This window comes from Apteryx rowi, unplaced genomic scaffold (genome assembly GCF_003343035.1).
Source record: "Apteryx rowi isolate R43461 unplaced genomic scaffold, aptRow1 scaffold_22, whole genome shotgun sequence".
Classification (NCBI taxonomy): domain Eukaryota; kingdom Metazoa; phylum Chordata; class Aves; order Apterygiformes; family Apterygidae; genus Apteryx; species Apteryx rowi.
In genome coordinates, this window is record NW_020448530.1 from 4,087,833 (window position 1) to 4,107,955 (window position 20,123).

Here is a 20,123-nt window from a genome sequence, read left to right on the forward strand (position 1 = left end):
ATGTGTTTACATTCTTCTGTAATTATATGCATTCTTCTCAGAAAAATCTCATGATCGGCTTTAATTCCAGTTGTAAGCCTTATGCCACAAAAGAATGGCCCTTAACCCTAAGCAACAGAAATGAGAGACTTACCTCTGCTCCAAACCAAAGCTGTCCCGCAAGGTTGTCATGGCGTATTTCCTCTGGAAACTTAACACAAAAGTCTCGGTTGGCCCGTTCATGCGGAATGCATTCATCCATGATTTGATTTATGATGTTCAAAACATTATCCTGAAGCAAAAAGTAGAAGGATAGCATATATACAAATATACCATAGACCAGGGTGACTGTTCCCAAAGAATCTCACAAATTCTTTTCTAAACAACTAAATAGATAACTTAGAAAATATAGTATTCAACTCTTAAGGTCATTATATACACACAGAACACCCTGGTGAAAAAAGGAGACTTATGTGGAGGAAAGGGTAGCAAACTTCAGTTTTTCTAGTTTTCCTGCAGAGTGTTTCTCAGATTCACTCCACCTAACTTTGAAGATTTAAGTGAGGTCTTTGATAGATGAGGATACATAGTTTAAAGAGGTTATTGCCCCAAATATCTATCTATAAGATACCATTAAATAATCTAGAAGTAAATTAGATTTCTCATATTTCCTCTCAYCAGCCGCAATGAAATTCATTCTTCCTAGAAAGAATGCCCTGCAGAGTGCCCTGGAGGCATTAGAAATTAAGCTACATTGGGACTGCCAGGGTTGAATAGACTTAAATTCATTCTGGAAAGCTGAAGTAGGTGTTTTCAACTCTTGAGTGTCCGGTGTGCAAGAGCTGGCACACCTGCCTGCCATCTCCCCCCACCATGACTATCCGAGAGGATAAGGGGACAAGTCAGAGAGCTCTTAACAACTGCTCTAATCTATGCTTGGACTAGGACAAAGATGAAAGACCTATAACCAGTTTCCTGAAGTGCAGTAATAATCTGTATTCATTTATTTGAAAAGATAATTTTCAAACACCCCTGCTGGGTATTGCATGGAATTTGATTAACATAATAAAGATAGATTCAGAGCATGAAAAAGGCTGAGTGCTTCCATTAAAGATATTTTGTTTCTGTCTCAGGCTTTTTCCACTATTTACAGAATTCACATTCTATTTAGAATATTTTTCAAACAAATAGAAACAAATCTGTCACACAACTGTTTAACAGGCAGAACTGCTTTAAGTCTACAATTTTCTGTTTTATTTTTCTTTGTACTTAAAAATTAACAGAAAATAGGATATTTAAAGGAAAGCACTTCTTTTGTCTGCTCCCCACCGAGACAAACAAAATCTAGTCTAGGTCGAAAAAACAGATTCATGTTTTCTGAAATTTCAGTGCAAACTGCTGTAATTGCAGTTGCCACAAAATAATAACATCAATTGGCAATATTTATTACACATTAGTATACGGAATTTCCTCTATTGTTATAAGTATTAAAACATATTTTTACATAAACTTAGCTTTTTTCATTTTTAACAAGGCTGTAAATAAATTTAAATTTATTTATCAAATTATTTATTAAATTGAAATAAATTTAAAGCACATTGGCATGCACTAATATTCAGCTGTCTTTTCTAGAAAGAAGATCTGAAAACCAGATACTCTATAGCACCTTTGCGGCATCACAACACACAACACGGGCAGCAGTTATGAGAAGAGAGGAGAACACTCAGCTAAATGCACAGAACTGCGCGCTGTGCTGCTGGGAATGGCGCTCCTCCTTCAAACACGGCCTCCGAGATTAGCTCCTGAGCATAGGACGTGATTCAGCAACAAACCCTGCAACGGACGGCGTGAAGGACCGGCAAAGTACAGCGTGCAGGTGTGAAAGAGGGAGGAGCAGGACCTGCACGTCCCATTGCAGAGGAGCTGCATCCCGAAGAGTCACCCCTCAGGCTGAAGCTGTTCTCTGTGTAACACATTTTGGTCTGGAGATGCATTCCCTAGTTCAAACCCCAGCACTAGAGCAGTGCCAGGACGAGTGGACCTCTTGGACCCCGAGGAACTCAAAGACATGCTCACCCCTCTTCAGTAAACTCCTCATGAACTACTGCCCGAAGAACAAGCAAGACTGACACCACCTTCCTCTACCAACATTAAGTGGAGCTGGTCAGTGGATTAGGTGCAAAATCATATATAGTTTTAGGGAAACAGAAAACATGGAGTAATAACAAGTTTTCTATTCTTCCTCCTCCCTCTTCCTTTTGCCCAGTTTCACATGTCACAAAATGTTTATAAAACAATTAATAAAAATCCTAGTTTCTAATTACTGGTATTGAGTATGCTTCTCACATCACTATTTAGTCTAGATCTAGCTGGAGAACTAAAATAGTTTGAAAGTAGGTCCCATAAGGAAATCAAACCCTAAACCACTTAGTCCCCCATTCAAAGTAACAGAGCAAAGAATGAAACTGAGGATTGTAACATTTAAATTGTAGTAAGTTATAAGTCAAGCAAGATAGATTTTAAATCAGTTCACTACTGATCTATTTTGAGACCAGGTGCTTTGCCTGAAGCTCCCACATTATCACCAGAGCAATATGGATAGGCATATTAGGCTGAAAAAGCCAGATTCTTGGTATCAGGGAATTAATATGAGCTTGCAAAGATCTTTTATCCTTGGAAAGATGCAGTGGTAAAAGTAATTCTACCAGTCAAATTTTACAAAAGCTGCAGGCAATATAGCAGGCTATTAAAGACGGGAACTTAGAGAAGAATTACAGTATTTTGACTTTGATTATATAAGAGTTTAAATAATCCAATTCCATTCTAGTTTAGAACATGATATCCCAATTTATTTTACTTCCTAGCAAACTTGAGTATGGAAAAACACAATTTTCAATTCTCTTTCCCTCCCCCCCTTTCTTTTCTTTTTTTTTTTTTTTTAAGAATGCCACACCACATAGGACAAGACCTGTACTGAAAAGTATTTCCCCAAACCAGAATTTCACTTAATCTGGTATTTTTCCAATACAATCTCATTTTATAGCAATTGTAAGACAAATTGAGTTCCCAGTTTATAATCATCCACCTACTTACTCAAAATTTGTGATATGTCTGTGAAAGTTTCATGCAAACTTAAAGAGATGGGACTCATACCTGGCTAAGTAACCGCTCTGTGCTTTTGTTCTGTTTTTATCATCACTATACTTGTGAAAAAAGAGCTCAGATTCTGTCTAAATCATTTCAGGAGCTAACTAAGCATAATGAAATTCTGTACATTAATGAATTTATCTCAAATCAAAAATTGTAACTCCATTAAATAGGGTCAATTTTTGTCAAATTTTCAAAATCTGTCAAATAGTGTAAATTTTTCAGTACATTATTCATTATATAAATGGCATTCAATTCTTTTCCCATTTTCTTCAGGTATTCCAATAATCTGCACATGTTTCTGCTCTAAAACACCTAAGATCTCTGAACACATCTCCATCTATCCTACATATTGAAAGAATTCTATGAGGTGGATTATTTTTGCTATTTCAAGTTTTGCAATTTCCCAAATTCTCTGATTCTGTACAGGGTTTATTTTAAACCTTCTGTAGATTAAAAAAAACAATTCTCCATCATATTCCTACCTTCTTCCAAGTTCTTATGTCACCCAAAGCAGAATAACCTAAATAGGAAATTTGGAATACTTGCTCCCATGATGATTTCAAATCTCAGCTACTTTGAAACTGGAAGAATGCCAACCAATTTAGACTATCCAATGTATTGTAAGCAAATTAGTCTTTTCTTTCAAGGAGCTTCAAGAAGCATTCAATTTAGTTAATTACAGTATTCTGCTTTGTAAGCTAAGAATGAATGGGTTCAGATACATGGTAGTGGTGAGGTTTTGCTCTAATTTAAGCAACAGAAATCAATTAGTTGGAATTGAAGTAGTAAATCTTTCACTTGATCCATCTTTTTACATAAAAGCCTCCAGATTTTAATGCATCCTTTGGTGGTTTTATCTGTTATCTTTTGGTTCATTTGCGTACTGGGATGGGAACAGTTCTGTTTCAGTTGATCTAGTAGCTTTCTACCAGCACAACGGACCAAAGTTGCAGAGGTTCTGGTTTGGGATTTACTCCAAGTTACTCATGTCCTGGAAAACAGAACTTGGTGTTTCACATAATGGAGAATGTTTGTTTATATTTTATTTTGATAGAAAATAAAATGAGCGATAGTGAGACAGTGAATATAGTGAACCGCAACAGACGACAAAATGTTGGTTTATTTTTGACCAAACAGTATTTGGTCATGTATTCAATAATCAAAGCATAAAGCTAACAGCAACTGCTGCATTTGCCTTTTAAATAGTTATAAAAAGAAAAGCCAATAATTTCATCCTATTTATACTCTACAAAATATGTTTATATCAACAAAAGGCAGACTTATCTGCCTTTCCACATATATCCTTCATAAAAATCTACACTGCTCTCTCATGTTATTATTAAATGCCCTTCTTGCCCTTCTTTAATAACCTTCTTGAGGTGTATTAAATCCTTTGCAGGATTATTTCCTCTGTTAAGCAGGTAACATCAATTTAATATAAATTATTCTGAATTATCAGTAGTACCTACCTATGATAACATGGTCTCTATTACCATGAATTCACAGAAGATATTTTAGTCTCTTTGCTGAAATGTCTCTCTCAAATTTTCTCTTTGTCTATCTGGCTTGATGTTAAGTTGCAGACTCCCTTCAGCAGCTCCCTGGCACATCCAGGACACACAGAAGTAATTGGTAAGCACAAATTAACACTGAACATAAAGGAAAGATTCCCTTCTGATCAAAGCACCCCCGTTCACACGGTCCTCCTCGAAGGCCATGCTCTCAGTCTCTCTTTTTTGCCTGACCAGCTTTTTGACTGTTTCCCACTGCCAGCTTCTAGATGCTCTGCTTTCTGAAAGTAACGTAGATTTTTATGTAGTTTGACTGTTTTGGACAGTAGCTCATAGTTTAACCAAGCTCACTGTAAAGTGCTTCTAACATTTCTCAGGAATGAAAGGCAGCTTGAGTCTCCAGCAACTTCAAACCCTAGTCCCAGGAACACTGACTGCTGCAGTTGGTGGTGAACTGCACCATCAAGGCCTCTCTTCTTGAACAGTGTTGCTAGTATACCCTTAGAAGAGCACTGTGCACTCCAGAAATCACAGGTTTGTAGTCTTCTGCATATATTCAGAATTTATTACACATACACTGAATACTTAAATCTCCCCAAGTGGATTGAATGTTACATGTGAAGTACACCAATGCTGTGCTAATCCAGCATGCATTCTTCCTGCGGATTACATTTCAGGTTTAATTAAATCTATTCTCAACCTTTCTCTCTAACACATAGACCTAACCACAGGATTCATTTCGCTCTTTCCCTACTACCCACCCAAATATAGCTCTCAGTGAATTAAAAAAGGAAACGCCATTGACAGTAGGGCTGTTTGTAACACCAACTTGAGAGACTACATTAAGTACTGTCATGCTCTAGGGGATCAGCATCTCTCTATAGGAAAGAACATTTTTGGATATCTCAAACCCCTGGTGTTCCTGATGCTATCATAAGAAAAAATTCTGTCTTACACTTCAAAAAGGCATCAGCTAATATTAGACAGGGCTGACCTTATTGAAATGAAGTATACTAGGACTTTACTGAAACACTGGGTTCACAATACAGAGCTTTTCGGTCATGTCTTCTTTATCACTAACAGATAACTTAAAAACTCTGTCCACAATGAATTCAGTTATTATTTGACAAATACCCTGGATATAGACATGCTCTTACAGCAGTTTATGCCTACTTAAACCTTTTCCATAAATCCTATGAAGTGTTTATCTTGTATTAAAAGACATCTGAAAACACTCCAAGAAGCAATCTTGTACCTTAACATCCCCTTTTACATAGTTTCATAGCAACAGATGAGTAAGAGATATTCATTGTGAACGTGGATATCTCCTACAACAAACATAAAATGGGCTTTCTCTTCTACCACCCATCAGGCAGCCACCATCCTGCTGTGGTAAAGTGATCTCAAAACTGTCCTGAAATGCACGGAAAGACTTTCCAAACACAAAAATCCCAGACTGGCATGGAGCTCGCACAGCCTTCTTCATATCACTACTGCACTCCTGTGCAGCTGAGGCCAACATTAGAACCGAGGCAACGTCATCGTGACTTACAACCACCTCGACTTTCCCTTCCCCTAGTGCATGGAGTGAAAGCATCCTGCATCCCCAATGTAGTCAGTATTGAACTGGAATTGGGCCAGATTTTCTCCCTATGGTTTTTCTCTGCTACAGATTAATTCCCTGACCTGCAGTGCACAGCATTTTCAATCCACTCTGCCCACAGACTTAGATAATAAGCAGTTCCTCTGAATGACCTGTTTGATCCCTATGAGCAAGTGGAAACAAATGAAAACGCTTGTTAACATGGAAAACTTCAATTTCAGACAACTTCAGTAGACACTACTGTGATCTCTAAAATATTAATTATTCCCTATGTAAGATCAAATATGAATCCCAAGTGAAGAAAAGAAAGACCATTCTTGGTTTATTGAGTTGTACTGATGGATCTCCTTATAGCCAAGCGTTCTAACATAACCTTCATGTTAATCATTTGGCAGTGCAAAATACTGCAAGTACATACTTCACAGCAATGATGAAGAAAAACAGGTAAGCAGACAAGATTAAAAAGGGACATACCTAATTATTTTATTTATTAATGGAAAAAGTTTTATTACCGCACATTTGTTTCCTACCTATTTCATTCCATTGATCACTTAATTTCTGGGGAAAAAGGTTAAGTTTAAAAACTAATCTTAGCCTACTTTGGTTACYGAGTCCAATAGGAAAAAAAGCTTTACTGATACTTACAGGGTATTTAGTGTATTTTCCACAATTAGACCTAAAGTTCTTTTTTTCATTCACAGTGCTTTGAAGTACAGTAAAAACCATCATACGAAAGGGTTGAGAAGTCCACATATTTTTAAATGCTACATGCTCTCGTTCAGTCCTGTATCTATACAGCAAGCAGTTGCCTTACATCAACTCTTTGTGGATGTTATGAGGCACCGTTAAGACACCTGTTGATGCAGTGCAACTCATAAGTAATCATTACTAGGCGCGATGAAACGACAAATATTGTAATTAATTATAAGACAACTGAACTGGAGAAAAAAGTCCACTTCAAGGGAAAAAAACGTAAAAGCTCTATGATCACAGATAAATAGTATAGCATAAGCGTGCATTGTMTGGAACTCAAGGCTAGCCTTGACATTACCGCTTTAATGAAGCAAAAACGCTTTTCTTCTCAGTTTCACTTCCCTTCTTCCCAAAAGTGGAGCTGTTCCCACTTAAACTAAATAGGGTGAGAATGTATAAAAGAAAGGAGAGAAGAATTTTCTTTGAACAAGACTTGGCTCAGTCTTCCATCAACTGCACAATCTTTCCAGCATGAATTTCTGGCTTTCCTATCTCTGTATCAAGTCATGTAGACTTCATGGGAATTTCTCTATAGCCCAACAGTTCTGGAAATTTTTTTAAAAAGCCTCACAAATACACACAATTTAGAATACTAGAATCATTCCCTCCTCATCACAGATCAATAAATAATGTTCAAGTGTTCCAATAGTACTGAATGGGCTAGAAGGATTCTGCTTTTGATTCCTATTTCTTCCCTCTCCTAGCAAAAAACTTCTGTCCACTACGGTTTCTAACCTTTAGGAACACTAAGGCAAAGAATTTTGCTTTCTTTAAGTCAATTTTTACTTTATTTCTCAATAATTACCCTGCTGTCTCCTTCACTGACCTCCCTAACATAACTAATACAATATCTCAAGGGCTGCAAATTAAGCAGACTAGAAAGACTTGGCCATTACCTTAGCTCAAAAAAATACTCCTGGCTCAGAATCCACAGTTTAACCTTTGCAACATTTAACAAAATAATATAAGGAACAGATTCTTGCCAACTTTTAGTCAATCATTAGTTTTCAGAATCCAGCAGGGAGTTTCGTTCGGCTTTAGTCTAACTTGTCATCTCTAATGAGATCCATTTCTGCCTAATTCTGCCTGAAAATGTTCTTGGATGGACAGATGCAATCAAACCTGGAAACGTCACACCTCTGAACTGCCTCTTTGTTCCCAGTGATTATGGTGCATGCTCCCAGTTTGCCCTTGTCAAGAATGGTAATGGATACAATTAGTACATCTTAAATAAGCCACTGCCAATCCACAATGACAACATCATTGTGCTATGAGTTATTTCACAGCTCTTCACATGTACGTTCTTCGCCAAGGGATGCTCATTAATGCCGATTTTCTTTTTAAACATTGCTTTCTCTTCACCGCTGATACAATACAGATAAAGCAGAGAATAAAAGGGCATATTTTTTTCTAAAGGTTCCTTATTCTCATACCACTTAAACTTAGCAAATAATAGGAGACACCTTCAGATAAGTTTCTTTTACACCTGAAGCAGAAAGTCACTTTTCATCAAGGACTGGCAGAAAACAGTCTAAGRCCATTTCAGAATATAAGCTGTTAGGCAGCAATGCCAGCTTGCAAAGTCACCCGTGCGGCTCACCGCCTTTGAGGCTTCTGCCCCTATCCCCAGGCTGTAATCGACTGTCCCACCAGCACCACCAGCTCACTTGTGCAGTGCCCCACAGCGACCTGGCTCCATTCACTGCAGGGTTCACCGCGTGCCTCTGCAAACACTCACGCCAGTACCGCCGAGGATGCCGTTTCACTGACTCAAGCTGACCGCAGCTCATTTCATCCGGCTATGGAGAGGGATCGCTGTGCCCAGCCCTCTCTCTCCGCTCCTGTCTGTGGATACTCACCCCGCTGTACGCCAGCGCTTTCATGCCATCATGCATCCACATGCTACATCGAACCAACTTGCCCATTGGCCTGGGAAAGCAACCCTACCAACGGCCCGTTTTCAGCCCGATTTGCAGGCCGACGAGTCACTGCCGGAACACAGCTGGGGTGCAGGAAGCCAGCCCGGCGCTGGGAGGAAGGACAAGGCCGCCTCATCATGGCAGCACCCTCTCAGGTTGGCTTCAGCTAACGCAAGCTGTACTTTGAGAACAAGAAACGGGAAAGTGGGAACAGAAATCCTTTCAGCTGACACTGGCAATGCACCACACAATTACAGCCTAAGGAACTACAGGGTAGAACACACAAATACACATTCCAGGAGATTTTTTAAAATTGAAGTTTATTTTATCTTATTTGCTGATACTCAACAAAAAAATCCAGGCAAGAAAGCTAAAAGAGATTTCCACAGACTAAAAAGTTTATAACATTTCTAACAACTGCCCAAGAGCTTGCTTGAATCTAAGAGTGGACAATGCACATGCAGAGCTGCTAAAGTTATCGGAGGACTCTGTCCAAACTCACCAAATTTTACATAAAATATTTCCTTCTGAAATCATTCTGTGCATTTCCCTTAATATAGCTGTAAAATCTGGGAATGCTAATCCATGGAAGGTTTAAGAGACTGTAGCTGCTAGGAGAGAAGGAATACACTTCTCATTAAAAAATAATGAAAAATCTGATTTCACTGAATACAAAGTTAATTGAGGGAGGCATATTGAAGTTCTGCAGCTGTAGCAAAAACACAAAGACAGACTAATATGGCATTACTTCAACAATAAACTGTAGAGTTACATCCAACAACAGCTCAACTCAAAACCGCAGGTCCCAAAACTTTGGAAACATCTGTCCTAAACCAGAGTTTTCAGGCTTAGGGTTATTCCTGCTATGAGTATACTAGAAATGGCTGATTAAAAGGTTTCCTCCTAAAAGACACCTACATAAAGAGATTGCTGCCTTCCTTGTCAAGGAATGCGCTCCAAGTCCTATTTTCTCAATGATAAAATACCAAGAGCTTTTAAACTCTCATCTGCACTGCAGGATAAGTCATACAACAACAAACGTGTCAGTTGGATCTATTGACGTACCTCTTCTCATTCCTGTTATGGGGTTCAATTATTTTGCACTCAAATTTGCAAAATCCCCATGGAAGACAATGGGTAAAATACTATTAAGCAGGTTTGAAATTGAGGCCCATAGGGCTGTAGGAATATGTGAAAACAGTATTTTTACTTCCGGTTATAAYGCAAATCAAAAGCAGTCAGGATTTTGCAAGCCCGTTAAAATTCATCCCTGTTTACTTATAAAGAAATATATCTGATTTACCAAGAAAGAAAAAGAAAAAAGACTTTCTGACAGTATAGAACAATTGTAAGGCAAATATTACAAGAGCCGGTGTAAATAAGAGAGTTTATTTTAATGCATCACTTAGTTGCACCAATCAATTCAAAAAGTTAGCTTTGCAGCATGAAGGGGATCACCTCAGCTTCTATGTGAACGACTACAACTGTTGATTTTGAGCACTACAGAAGTGGGACAGCAATGATTTTGGCAGGAGTTACAGGTATCTTGGGAAACTTGAGAAATCATGGAATACAAGTATCTCTTGCTTGGTATTTACTTAAGTAAATATCATCCATAGAAACTCTGAGAAGTGAAAATGTATTCTGAGGGGAAAATCAGAAATTTATATTAGGTACATCACACCGTGGCATCATGGGTACTATGTTTTTTTAAATTAAAAGGCATTTTTCCTGACTTATGGAACAAGCTACTGTGGCAGTTTCAAATATGGAAAAAGTTAGCTTTTATTTACTTTGAAGTGGGAGGAACCTTGTACTTTGGGTAATACTGCTGCTGTTCATCTCAATACTTCATACTGTAGGCTATAACTACCTTAAATACTCCATTTTTCATTAGTTCAGACTATGCCTTGTCTCCAGTTCATGTCTGACATTTCTCACAGACTATTAGCTTAAATAGGATACTGAAACAAATTATGTCATCAGGAAAGGCTTTTAAATCATAATGATATCCATAACTACTACTACTTTTTTTTTTTTTTTAATAGCAGGCTTGTAAGTGTTCAGACTTAGGAACACTACTTTTAAAGAAAACACTATTTTGTATGTAAAAACTGAAAAACCAGCAGGCAAGAGAGCAGACGGGGTAAGTGACACAGTGAGCGTTCTTAACCAAAACTGCACACATGCTGCATAATTTACTTCACACAAATATTTATTTCTCAAAGTGTTTAAAATGGGAAGTTTCCATGTGTGTACATGGTGCAAAAGAGTACAACAGCAAAGTCTACCATCTATTCTCTCATTAGGTTCACTTTTACTCTGCACCTGCTCTCTGATACCAATAAACCTAATTATCACAAGCTGTTTTCATATCAWCCATGTCAAACTTCCAAAGGAATCTTAACTTGCTAGTAAATGTAGTTATTTTATTTTTAGTTTTTGAAAGAAAGTAAAAATGACTATCCTATATTCTGTATTTTTCTGTCAATCTTTTTAGAACATTGTGCAGTAATGAGCTAAGATGAATTCTTTCCAAAGCATAACTTTGAGGTAGAAAACACGTTCACTGCATTTATTTATTGTAAAAGGAACTTAGAGTTAGGACTCAATGATTTAATCTTCTCCCTCTCTCAGTCTAATGATAAAGTTACAATGACTGATCAAGTTACCCTAATGGGTAACAGCTTATTTATTTCATTCGGTTTTGGTTTTCCCCTTAATTTTGATTGCAAGTAGTGAAACCAGTAGTTTATTGTTAAATTATATCAGGCTACTTTTTCACTACCAGTAACAGCAGCATATCAGCAGCCTGCAATTGGCCTATTCTGTCTACAAACTCCAAAAACATTTTGTAACCTCTCCTTCTTACACGTAGAAGTCCTTGTAGTGCACAAAGCACAAGGTATCTCGACGAAAGATCCTTTAGGTTAATGAAACTTACTTACAACAACCCAAAGCACACGAGAAAACAATCTTCCACAATATTCCACAAAACATCRTGCATAATATTTGAAATACTATTACAGTGTTAAAGTATGGGTGGTATATCCCTTGAAAACATATAAAGGAGTTCATGTTTCATGAATTATTTCATATTAAAAAATCCAGCCTTTAACTTTCAAATATGTTAAGATCATAATGAAAAATAAACTCTGCTGCTAAGACTGCCTTTAAAGAATTTATTTGCCCTCTTGTCTTTCTTCTCTTACTTCCCCAGTATTAAGAAAAATAAAATAAATGAACACTTTTTTCCTACATGATTAAGTGAAAAAGCTAAGAGAATAAACTTAATCTCCAAGTAAGGAAATATTACGAAATAAATAATTTGCATATATTGTTAATCTTGTTAGCATGGCAGTTGCACATACATATGGAGGAAAGAAGGCAAGCCGCAGCATACTGAAGTCATGAGTCAGTATAAACAACTCAGTGGCTGATATCCCAATTTACCGTCCTTTGCAAGAGTAAAAATGAATACAAAAAAAAAAAAAGAAAGAAAGAAAAAGGAAATATATCAGAGCTGACAACGATCCTCTGATGACACTGAGGAAGGCGGAAGAACTATAAAGCCTCTGACAGTCAGACATGTCACATTACATTAATTCCTACAGAAGTGGATCTGGTATAATGCTGTACTTCATAAATGCTGAGAAAAGTCAGTTTTAAAATGATCTTGCTCCCCTGTCCTGATTTAGCCTTCAAATACACTGGTCATTACTGGTGTACATCTCAGATGTATCATGTCAATGTTCAGTGAAGACACCAACATGTTCATTTTTCATAACATAAAAAGGTATGATCTCTAAGATGGCTATTAATGCATTAAGAAATGAAACATGATCTTATCTTTTTAAATAAAATGTAGAGTGACTCCATAACCTCAAAAAATAGGAACATTCTCTACATTTCTGGCTTGACCTGTTAAAGATGGGTTCTCTCTTTCACAAAGAGAAGAAAAGGCTATATTTTTAATTTGGGCAAAACTTGTGATACCTTGATCACAAAAACTACTTTTACCTGGCTTTCTAATTGTAGTACATCTAAAGTATTACCATTATTCTCATGCTACCTCCTCATGTTTCAAACACTTATCTACCTCATCTTCCACCAAAGCCAGATTATTTTTTTCCTGTGAGTTTGCATACGATGAACACGGTCAGTGTGAGCAGATGGCACGTTACTACCTACCCTCACAACTCCTTTCAGTAACAACCTAGATCTTCCCCAAAATACACTACTGAATGCAATCATGTTCCTTTTATCACTGATAAAAAATTAACTACATTTTATAGGCAAAGGCAAGTTTCCTGTTTTGTTATTTACTAACTTGTCAATATAGGTTCAGTGTCACCCTGGTGCAATACTGATTGCCACTTGTGTTGCCATTCTCCACCACAGTAATTTATAAAAATCATACTGTCTATGGAGATCCTTTCCATTTTGCAGTACAGAGAAATGCACATCCCCCCTGTGACTGAATTCACTCCCATTCAGCGACAGCTCTCCTCAGCTCTGAGGAAAACTCTACTGGGCATTTTGGAAATTCTGCAATCGTTTGGGCGTTGTTGGATTTTTAAAAGCAAAAAAAAAGGAAGCTAGAAACCTACACACTCGCCCACGGACAAGGTGCAAGCTGAGGTGAAAGGCAGTGAGACTGGTCTCCCCGTAACAAGTGGAACTGGATAACTATTTCCTAAAGCGACTCACCATCAAACATCAGCACTGCTTCCCCGAAACACTAAAAAGTGACGGATGAGAGGGCATTCCCTACTTGGAGACTTGCCTTGCCTACTCATCTCCAGCTTCAGAAAGCAAATACTGTGTTATTACACTTTCTGCCTATTTTAAAAAATTATTTCCATGATGGAGGCTATAATTCTTTTTTATTTTTTAAATGAAAATTTAGGTTTAGCACACTGCTCTGTGACAAGGGAGATTACACACAGGCTCGCAGCAGCACTTTACCCTGTATCTTATTACTCAGTGTTTCCAGCAGCCCATTTTTACCCTCTTTCCACACTAGGCACTAAGCTCTTCCAGCCTGTAGACTGGAGCCACTATAACACATGTGCTCCTTTACAGTAACAGCAAAGCTTTGTTTTCATTGACACTTGAATCTCAGCTTATCTTGTACTGTTGCTCTCAGTTGGTAAAGTGAGCTGGAAGAAACACGGAGGTACRTATGACTGGTTGAAAGGGAGCACTTTTGATACATCCTCGCCCTGTATTTTATCTGCTACAGAAATTCTTGAGACAGACATTATAAAAAACAACACTGAAATATGCTTGAACTTTCTCTAAGGGCCCCAATTCCTTGGCAGTATCAAATTATGCTGCGATAGACAACGAGATCCCAGTTCTCAGGCGCCCGCTTTGCACCCGCTCCATGGAGGACCAAGCTAGGTATGAAGCACGCACACTAAAGGCTCGTTTGAAGCCTCGTCTTACAGCAACCTGGAAACGCTGCTAGCTGGCTTGAAAATGATGTATTGTCATTTGCAGTAATTCAAGAGGTTCCCAAGCAGTCCGAGCAGCTGAGTAGCAGGAAGAGAGCGAAGGGCCAGCACTGCAGGTTAGCAGCTGGCCCAGTGCCAATCAGTCCTACAAGTGAGCCAGGAAACGGGAGGTTTCACAAGAACTATCCACTTCCCATCTTACCGTTCAGCAACACAGCGCGAGGGTAACGCATCCAAGCAAGTGCGTGGTTTGCTTCAGGCCAATGTCCTGACAGGGACAAATTCCTTCCTAGTATATCGTTATGGATCAAATTACGCATAGCTGAGACACTAGCTGCAGTTCAAGGAATAACTTGGATAAAACCATGCTGGGAACTGACTCGTGCTATTCTGAGGCCTTGCAGCTTTATGCAGACAAACAATTCTCAGCATATGGAGACAGCAAGCAAGTGCTACGAGCCTGAAAACACCACCACAGTGTAAAGCACTAATACATAGGTTCAGCGTTGACCTATCAAGTTCTAATAAAATAGCTGGACTAGCAACAAAGGTGCTTTTACTCTTCACTGTCATCACACTTAATCCATTAAGTTCTGTAATATGTAAAATTGAACCTAATTCCATTTAAATGACTGAGAAATTCTTTTAAGTCAGCTTATCAACTAACATAACAAGATAGCAATCAATGTGAAAATAATAATGATCAAGGAATTATGAAAAATGTTGGAATGATTAATTTAAAATGTACATTAAGCACTATTACTTATGAAATTCAATACCAAAATTAGCCCTCTCATGTCAGGAACTTTCTGAAATTGAGGGGTAGGGACAACATAAGAAAGAATACCTTGCCCTAACCCCCATATAGAAATAGGTCAAGGAATCATTTGTGTTGCAAATGAACTAAAATTACATATTCCTCAAAATTCACAGTTGCAAATACGTTTAGAATAACTTGTGTTCCCCCTATTACCATCAATCAAGTTCAATAAACTGAAGTATGACATTCTAGCTAGTGTTCTTTTTCATTTAACAAAATATATCTGCTTTCCATCATTCCTCTCTGCTTACTTAAGTTATCATTAAGTTTAACAAGAAGTAGTACCAGAAGTACGTTTTATTTTGTTAGACAGGTATTATAAATACAATAAATGCAAGATACTATACTAATACATGTGTTACATTCTAATAATATTCTGCTGTTGAATGCAAATGCAGAATGTCATTTTTACAGTAAGGTACCACAACTGAAACAAACTGCTATAGTGCAGTAATGTGTAAATGAAAAGTGACCTTGATTCTTACTCATCACTATGATAATCAGCATCATTCTATACAGTCAACTCACAGCATTTGAAATCCAAGTTGCAACATCTTTAAACATTTAAAAAAACCATTTACTGTAAAAATTGTAATTTTATCATCAATCAAACAGTATTAAGGCCAAACAATGTAAGACAACATTGAGAGCTGCAATCCTTTAATAAGGAAGTGTCAACAGTCTTGAAAACTGAAGTTTTTTGCATATCCGTAGGAAAGCGCCAGCATGAGAATTATCACAGTACGATACCTTCCACTTGACTTGACTAATACTAAGACTTAAAATGTCCTTTTCGTTAAGATAGAAAAAATTAAGTATGTCCATTATAAAACATTACGTTCTTCAGGCAGAATCTTCTGTTTTATCTGAATCGGTCTACACACCATCAGAAACTTGGAACTCCATTAAACAATGGTCCCAAAAATTCAAAGTGTACCCAAAGATATAAACCACAGCTTTTCTGAGATGGTAAAGATCCAACAGAATATAACCTCTCTTTAAAAGGAATCACAGTTTGTAAGACTTGTTGGTCCTTTAGAAAACTGCAGTAACTTAAAAAGGCACAGAATAAAATTTCAAAACATCACCTGGTAATTAAGCAGAGACTATCAGTAACTCATCTGAAAATAAGCAACCCAGGAACAAACAAGAGATCGACCTTGTAAATTAATTTCAAGTCCAGATGAAAAGATAGAAGGTCACAGGGATTTTAGAAAACTTTGTTCCCAGAAAACACCGAAGTCTGATGGACAGACTATGTCTCAATAAGCTTTATGGAATAAACATCGAGGACAGTCTGGAAACCTTAATAATAAATGGGGGGGAAAAAAAGGACAAGATCGGAGCAAAGATTGGGAGTGTGCTTAACTATATCCTGTGGTCAGGAGTTGCTTTTCAGAAGCATTGCTTGAACCGGGGGGGGGGGGCCTTACCAGTGTGTGGTTGTTGTTGCTGGTATCACACAGGTGATAGCTTAGCTGCTACCTTACCTTAATTTGAACACCCCTTCCATTAGGGCAGCTTTGACCCCCAGGCTGACGTCCTCCTCATGCTCCGCAAAAAAAAAAACAAAACAAAAAAMCCCCAAACAAGCCCTTCGTTTTTACACAAAATGCTACAAAATAGAAGTCCTAATTAATAAAGCCATTATTTGAAATGACACTGGACTTTGATCTGACCTACCCTGCAGAATTTGACGAAAATTCTGAATTTCAAAAATAACTACACAARCAAATGCAACTACCTCAATCTTTTCTTTCAGCCCTCGCCACAGATTGCTTTGGTAGCAGCCAGCTATTAGAAAAAAAGGAACTACCAGGCTGCAGAGGTATTACGGGTCACAAGGCGGTGACCCAGGAACAAGTCAACCAGACTGACCAAGAAACTGCCAGAGTCTGCATTTCTTGCATTCCTACTAACAAAACATTCAGAGAAGCTGCTTTTTGACCCAGAAGAGATCCTAGGGTTTGCTGGGGCTGCCAGAAACAACCAGAAAGCCCACACAGCTGCAGAGAAACAGCRAATAAACTGTTATCTCCAGGGGCAAGACAACAAACAAGGAGACTTAACTTGCACCAGGATATTGATCATCCATCCTTATTATTAGAAAAATCTTTCCTAATAAAACACAGTCTGGATAGAGTTTGCCTAGAAGGGTCATGAAATGTCCGTTACTGGAGGTTTAAAAGAACAAGTCAGATAAATATTTGCAAAAAGTGATTTAGCTAAAGCCGATCCAGCCTCATCACTCTCGCTCCTGTTTTTTCTCTGATTCACTGAATTTTGACTATTACTAAACTTGCAATTTCCAGTTTGGTAAACTCTTAAATTCCACATTTTTCTCTGGTGACAGTACAGTATGAAAAAGTGAAGATCTTCAAAGTAGACCAAAGTATTGAAATCCTTTCTAATGTAAAAATACATTGCCTATCAACTGTTTCTCTGGAAATACTCTTCAAAAATTTGTATTTTTTTCATTACAAAAGATTTGCTGGCAAGCATGTAATGCCTCGCTTTTTCCCTTTTGTCAATGGGCTTTGCTAACTTAAGGTGAATGTTTGGTATGCTGGCCAGGGCACTTTTCTGCAAACTCATCTTAGTCTGATTAGTGATAAGAGTCTCCACATAATGAAATTTAGCACATTTTACTGTTAGTATCATAAGAAATAATAGCTAAATCAAAACAGTCCCTTTACATTTTTCATTTTTATTATAAAATTTATAAAAAGATTAATTTTTATTATTTTATTATTTATGTTTTATTTGGTGGAGATGTAATTAAATTTTTATTTCCATGGCCTTTCCATTTACAATTCTTCTGACTTGACAACAACAGTGTTTACTTTTGGTAGGAATTCCTCCCACCATGGTGAATTTTAGCTCACTTTTAAGTCTGGAGTTTAGCTCACTTTGTATTAGAGTGTTTTTCTTGTGTGTCATTGGGAGGCATAAGCATCCAAGCACTTGCTTTGTGCTTGTACAAAACGTACCACAAACGTTGTAGTTTCCATCTCTAAAAATGTGAATTTTACTACTGAAAAACTTTGTGTAGAATGGCTTAGAGCATGACAGGGAAAGTTAGATTTCTCCATTGCTTTTCAATTAATAAATTGAATCACAAGCCAATCCAAATTAGAGAGCCAGATTTAACTGATCTGGTCTTTGCAGTCTCCAATTCTCTTCCCTTCAGGTCTTGCTAGAAGTATGGTTCAGCAAATAATATGAGGAATCTCTTTTTAGGTGAACTAATACTATGTAACAGGAACTTACACACAGATTCATACTTTTTAAATAATTTACTGATAAATACCCTCCTTTGCATGGTTTCTCACTAGTTCCTTCTCATCTTCAAGGGTTTTTGCACAAAGCAGATATTATTTCCAAAAATTCACTGCAAAGCTATCAGCTGTCTTAATGTATTGCCTGAAATTTTGAAACAATTCTCAGGATCTAGTAAGCTGTACACACTTATTTTATATAAGGGAAACAAAGTCTTTAATGTGTAGTCTCATTTAAGAGGAAAGAATTTAAAAAWTTTTTTTAAATGAGATGAGTAGTCATATGAATAATATTTTTAGGAAATATAACCTTTAGCTCAATAAAAGGCATACATTTACCAAAGGGTCATTTTATATAACACAATAAAACAATAAATTTAGATATACAAAAAACCCTACCACAATACAATCAAGAAGATGCCATTTTGATTACCTGACAGGAGCGAAACTGGTTGACCAGCAGTGTACATCTCTGTGGGTCTTTTCTTCCATCCAGACTGTCCAGTTCAGCTGCCACTTGATTTAGTTCCTCATCAGCATAGTAGAACTGAGCAAGGAGCTGTGGGTCTGTTCTCTGCAATGAAGAGATAGATAAATACCATATTACATTTTTTTGCTTAAAAAAAGAAGCACTTTAGTTAATGATATTTATTTTTTTCTTACATTTAGGGCAGATCAGCAGTCCAACAGCAAGGAAAAGAATGATTTTAAGACATTTATACATACTTAAAATTCTTCTACTTTGAAGGAAACTCTCTCATACAACAAACCTGGAGCATTATTAAACCACCACTATCTCCAAAGCCCTGCTGGCTTTCTCACTAATTCTGCAATAATTATACGGTGGAGCAAACAGCTGAATCACAAGTTCTGTTTATTGAAAACAAAATAATACATTTCAGCTCTAGGCAAAATAAGCCAAAATTCCTTTCCAAGACGAAAACCCAAGAAAATGGTGATCTATCAAGCACTGTGATGGGCCTTGAGCAGAAGCTAGTGCACCAGCTGGTCAGATTTGCCACAGAAATCCTCATTTTGACAATTGCAGGAATCAAGTCACAGATGGTAAATGTACTGAATCTACCACATAAGATACCAGGGCCAAATAGATGTAAAGACTTGACAAAGCAAATAATTGGACCGAGACATTTCGGAGAGGAAACTCTGCCACAAATCTTCTGAGTGGCAAAGAGCAGAATTATCATGATGGATTTTCATCCACATTAAAACCAAATAGCAATTATAATGGATAGAACAGAAGAACAAGGGAATCCATTACTAAAACATATTGACAATAGTAATAAAAGCATATGCCCTAAAAGGGATAATGTAAACATTCATCAGTGCCTGGAAATTCTGAGGCYTACAAAAGCTTCCATCAAAATATTGAAAAAATAACTGAAATCAGTGGCGGGGGAAAAAAAAAGATAAGAATTTTGAATGTTACAAGAGATTGGAGATACAAATGGAAGAAAGGAGCAAGTATCATTTTGTAGGTGCCATGAACTTGGTGAAAAATTCACGGGTTTCAGATAAGCACAATCTTTTCTTTCTAAGCAAGAAGTTAGTAAATCATACATAAGATCTTCAGAAGGAATGTATAAAATTTTTTTTTGTCCTTTTTAATCCAATTTGACCAAATAGGCACATA

General features: G+C 37.3%; 1 protein-coding gene across 15 annotated transcripts in view; it reads right to left on the reverse strand.

Annotated features, from left to right (window-relative positions):
- Positions 1 to 20,123, reverse strand: part of ZFYVE28 (zinc finger FYVE-type containing 28) — a 165,701-nt gene that overhangs the window by 59,688 nt on the left and 85,890 nt on the right. For 14 of the 15 annotated variants that reach the window (XR_003253327.1, XR_003253328.1, XR_003253329.1 and 11 more), the window contains exons 2-3: positions 18,906 to 19,046; positions 134 to 271 (exon numbers count right to left, since the gene is read on the reverse strand). Coding sequence is in view for 11 of the 15 variants with exons in the window: in XM_026064617.1 (XP_025920402.1) it covers positions 134 to 271; positions 18,906 to 19,046 (279 nt within the window). In the remaining 4 variants the exon portion in view is untranslated. The remainder of the gene's footprint in view (positions 1 to 133; positions 272 to 18,905; positions 19,047 to 20,123) is intronic. The other variant, XM_026064619.1, reaches the window with a different exon arrangement.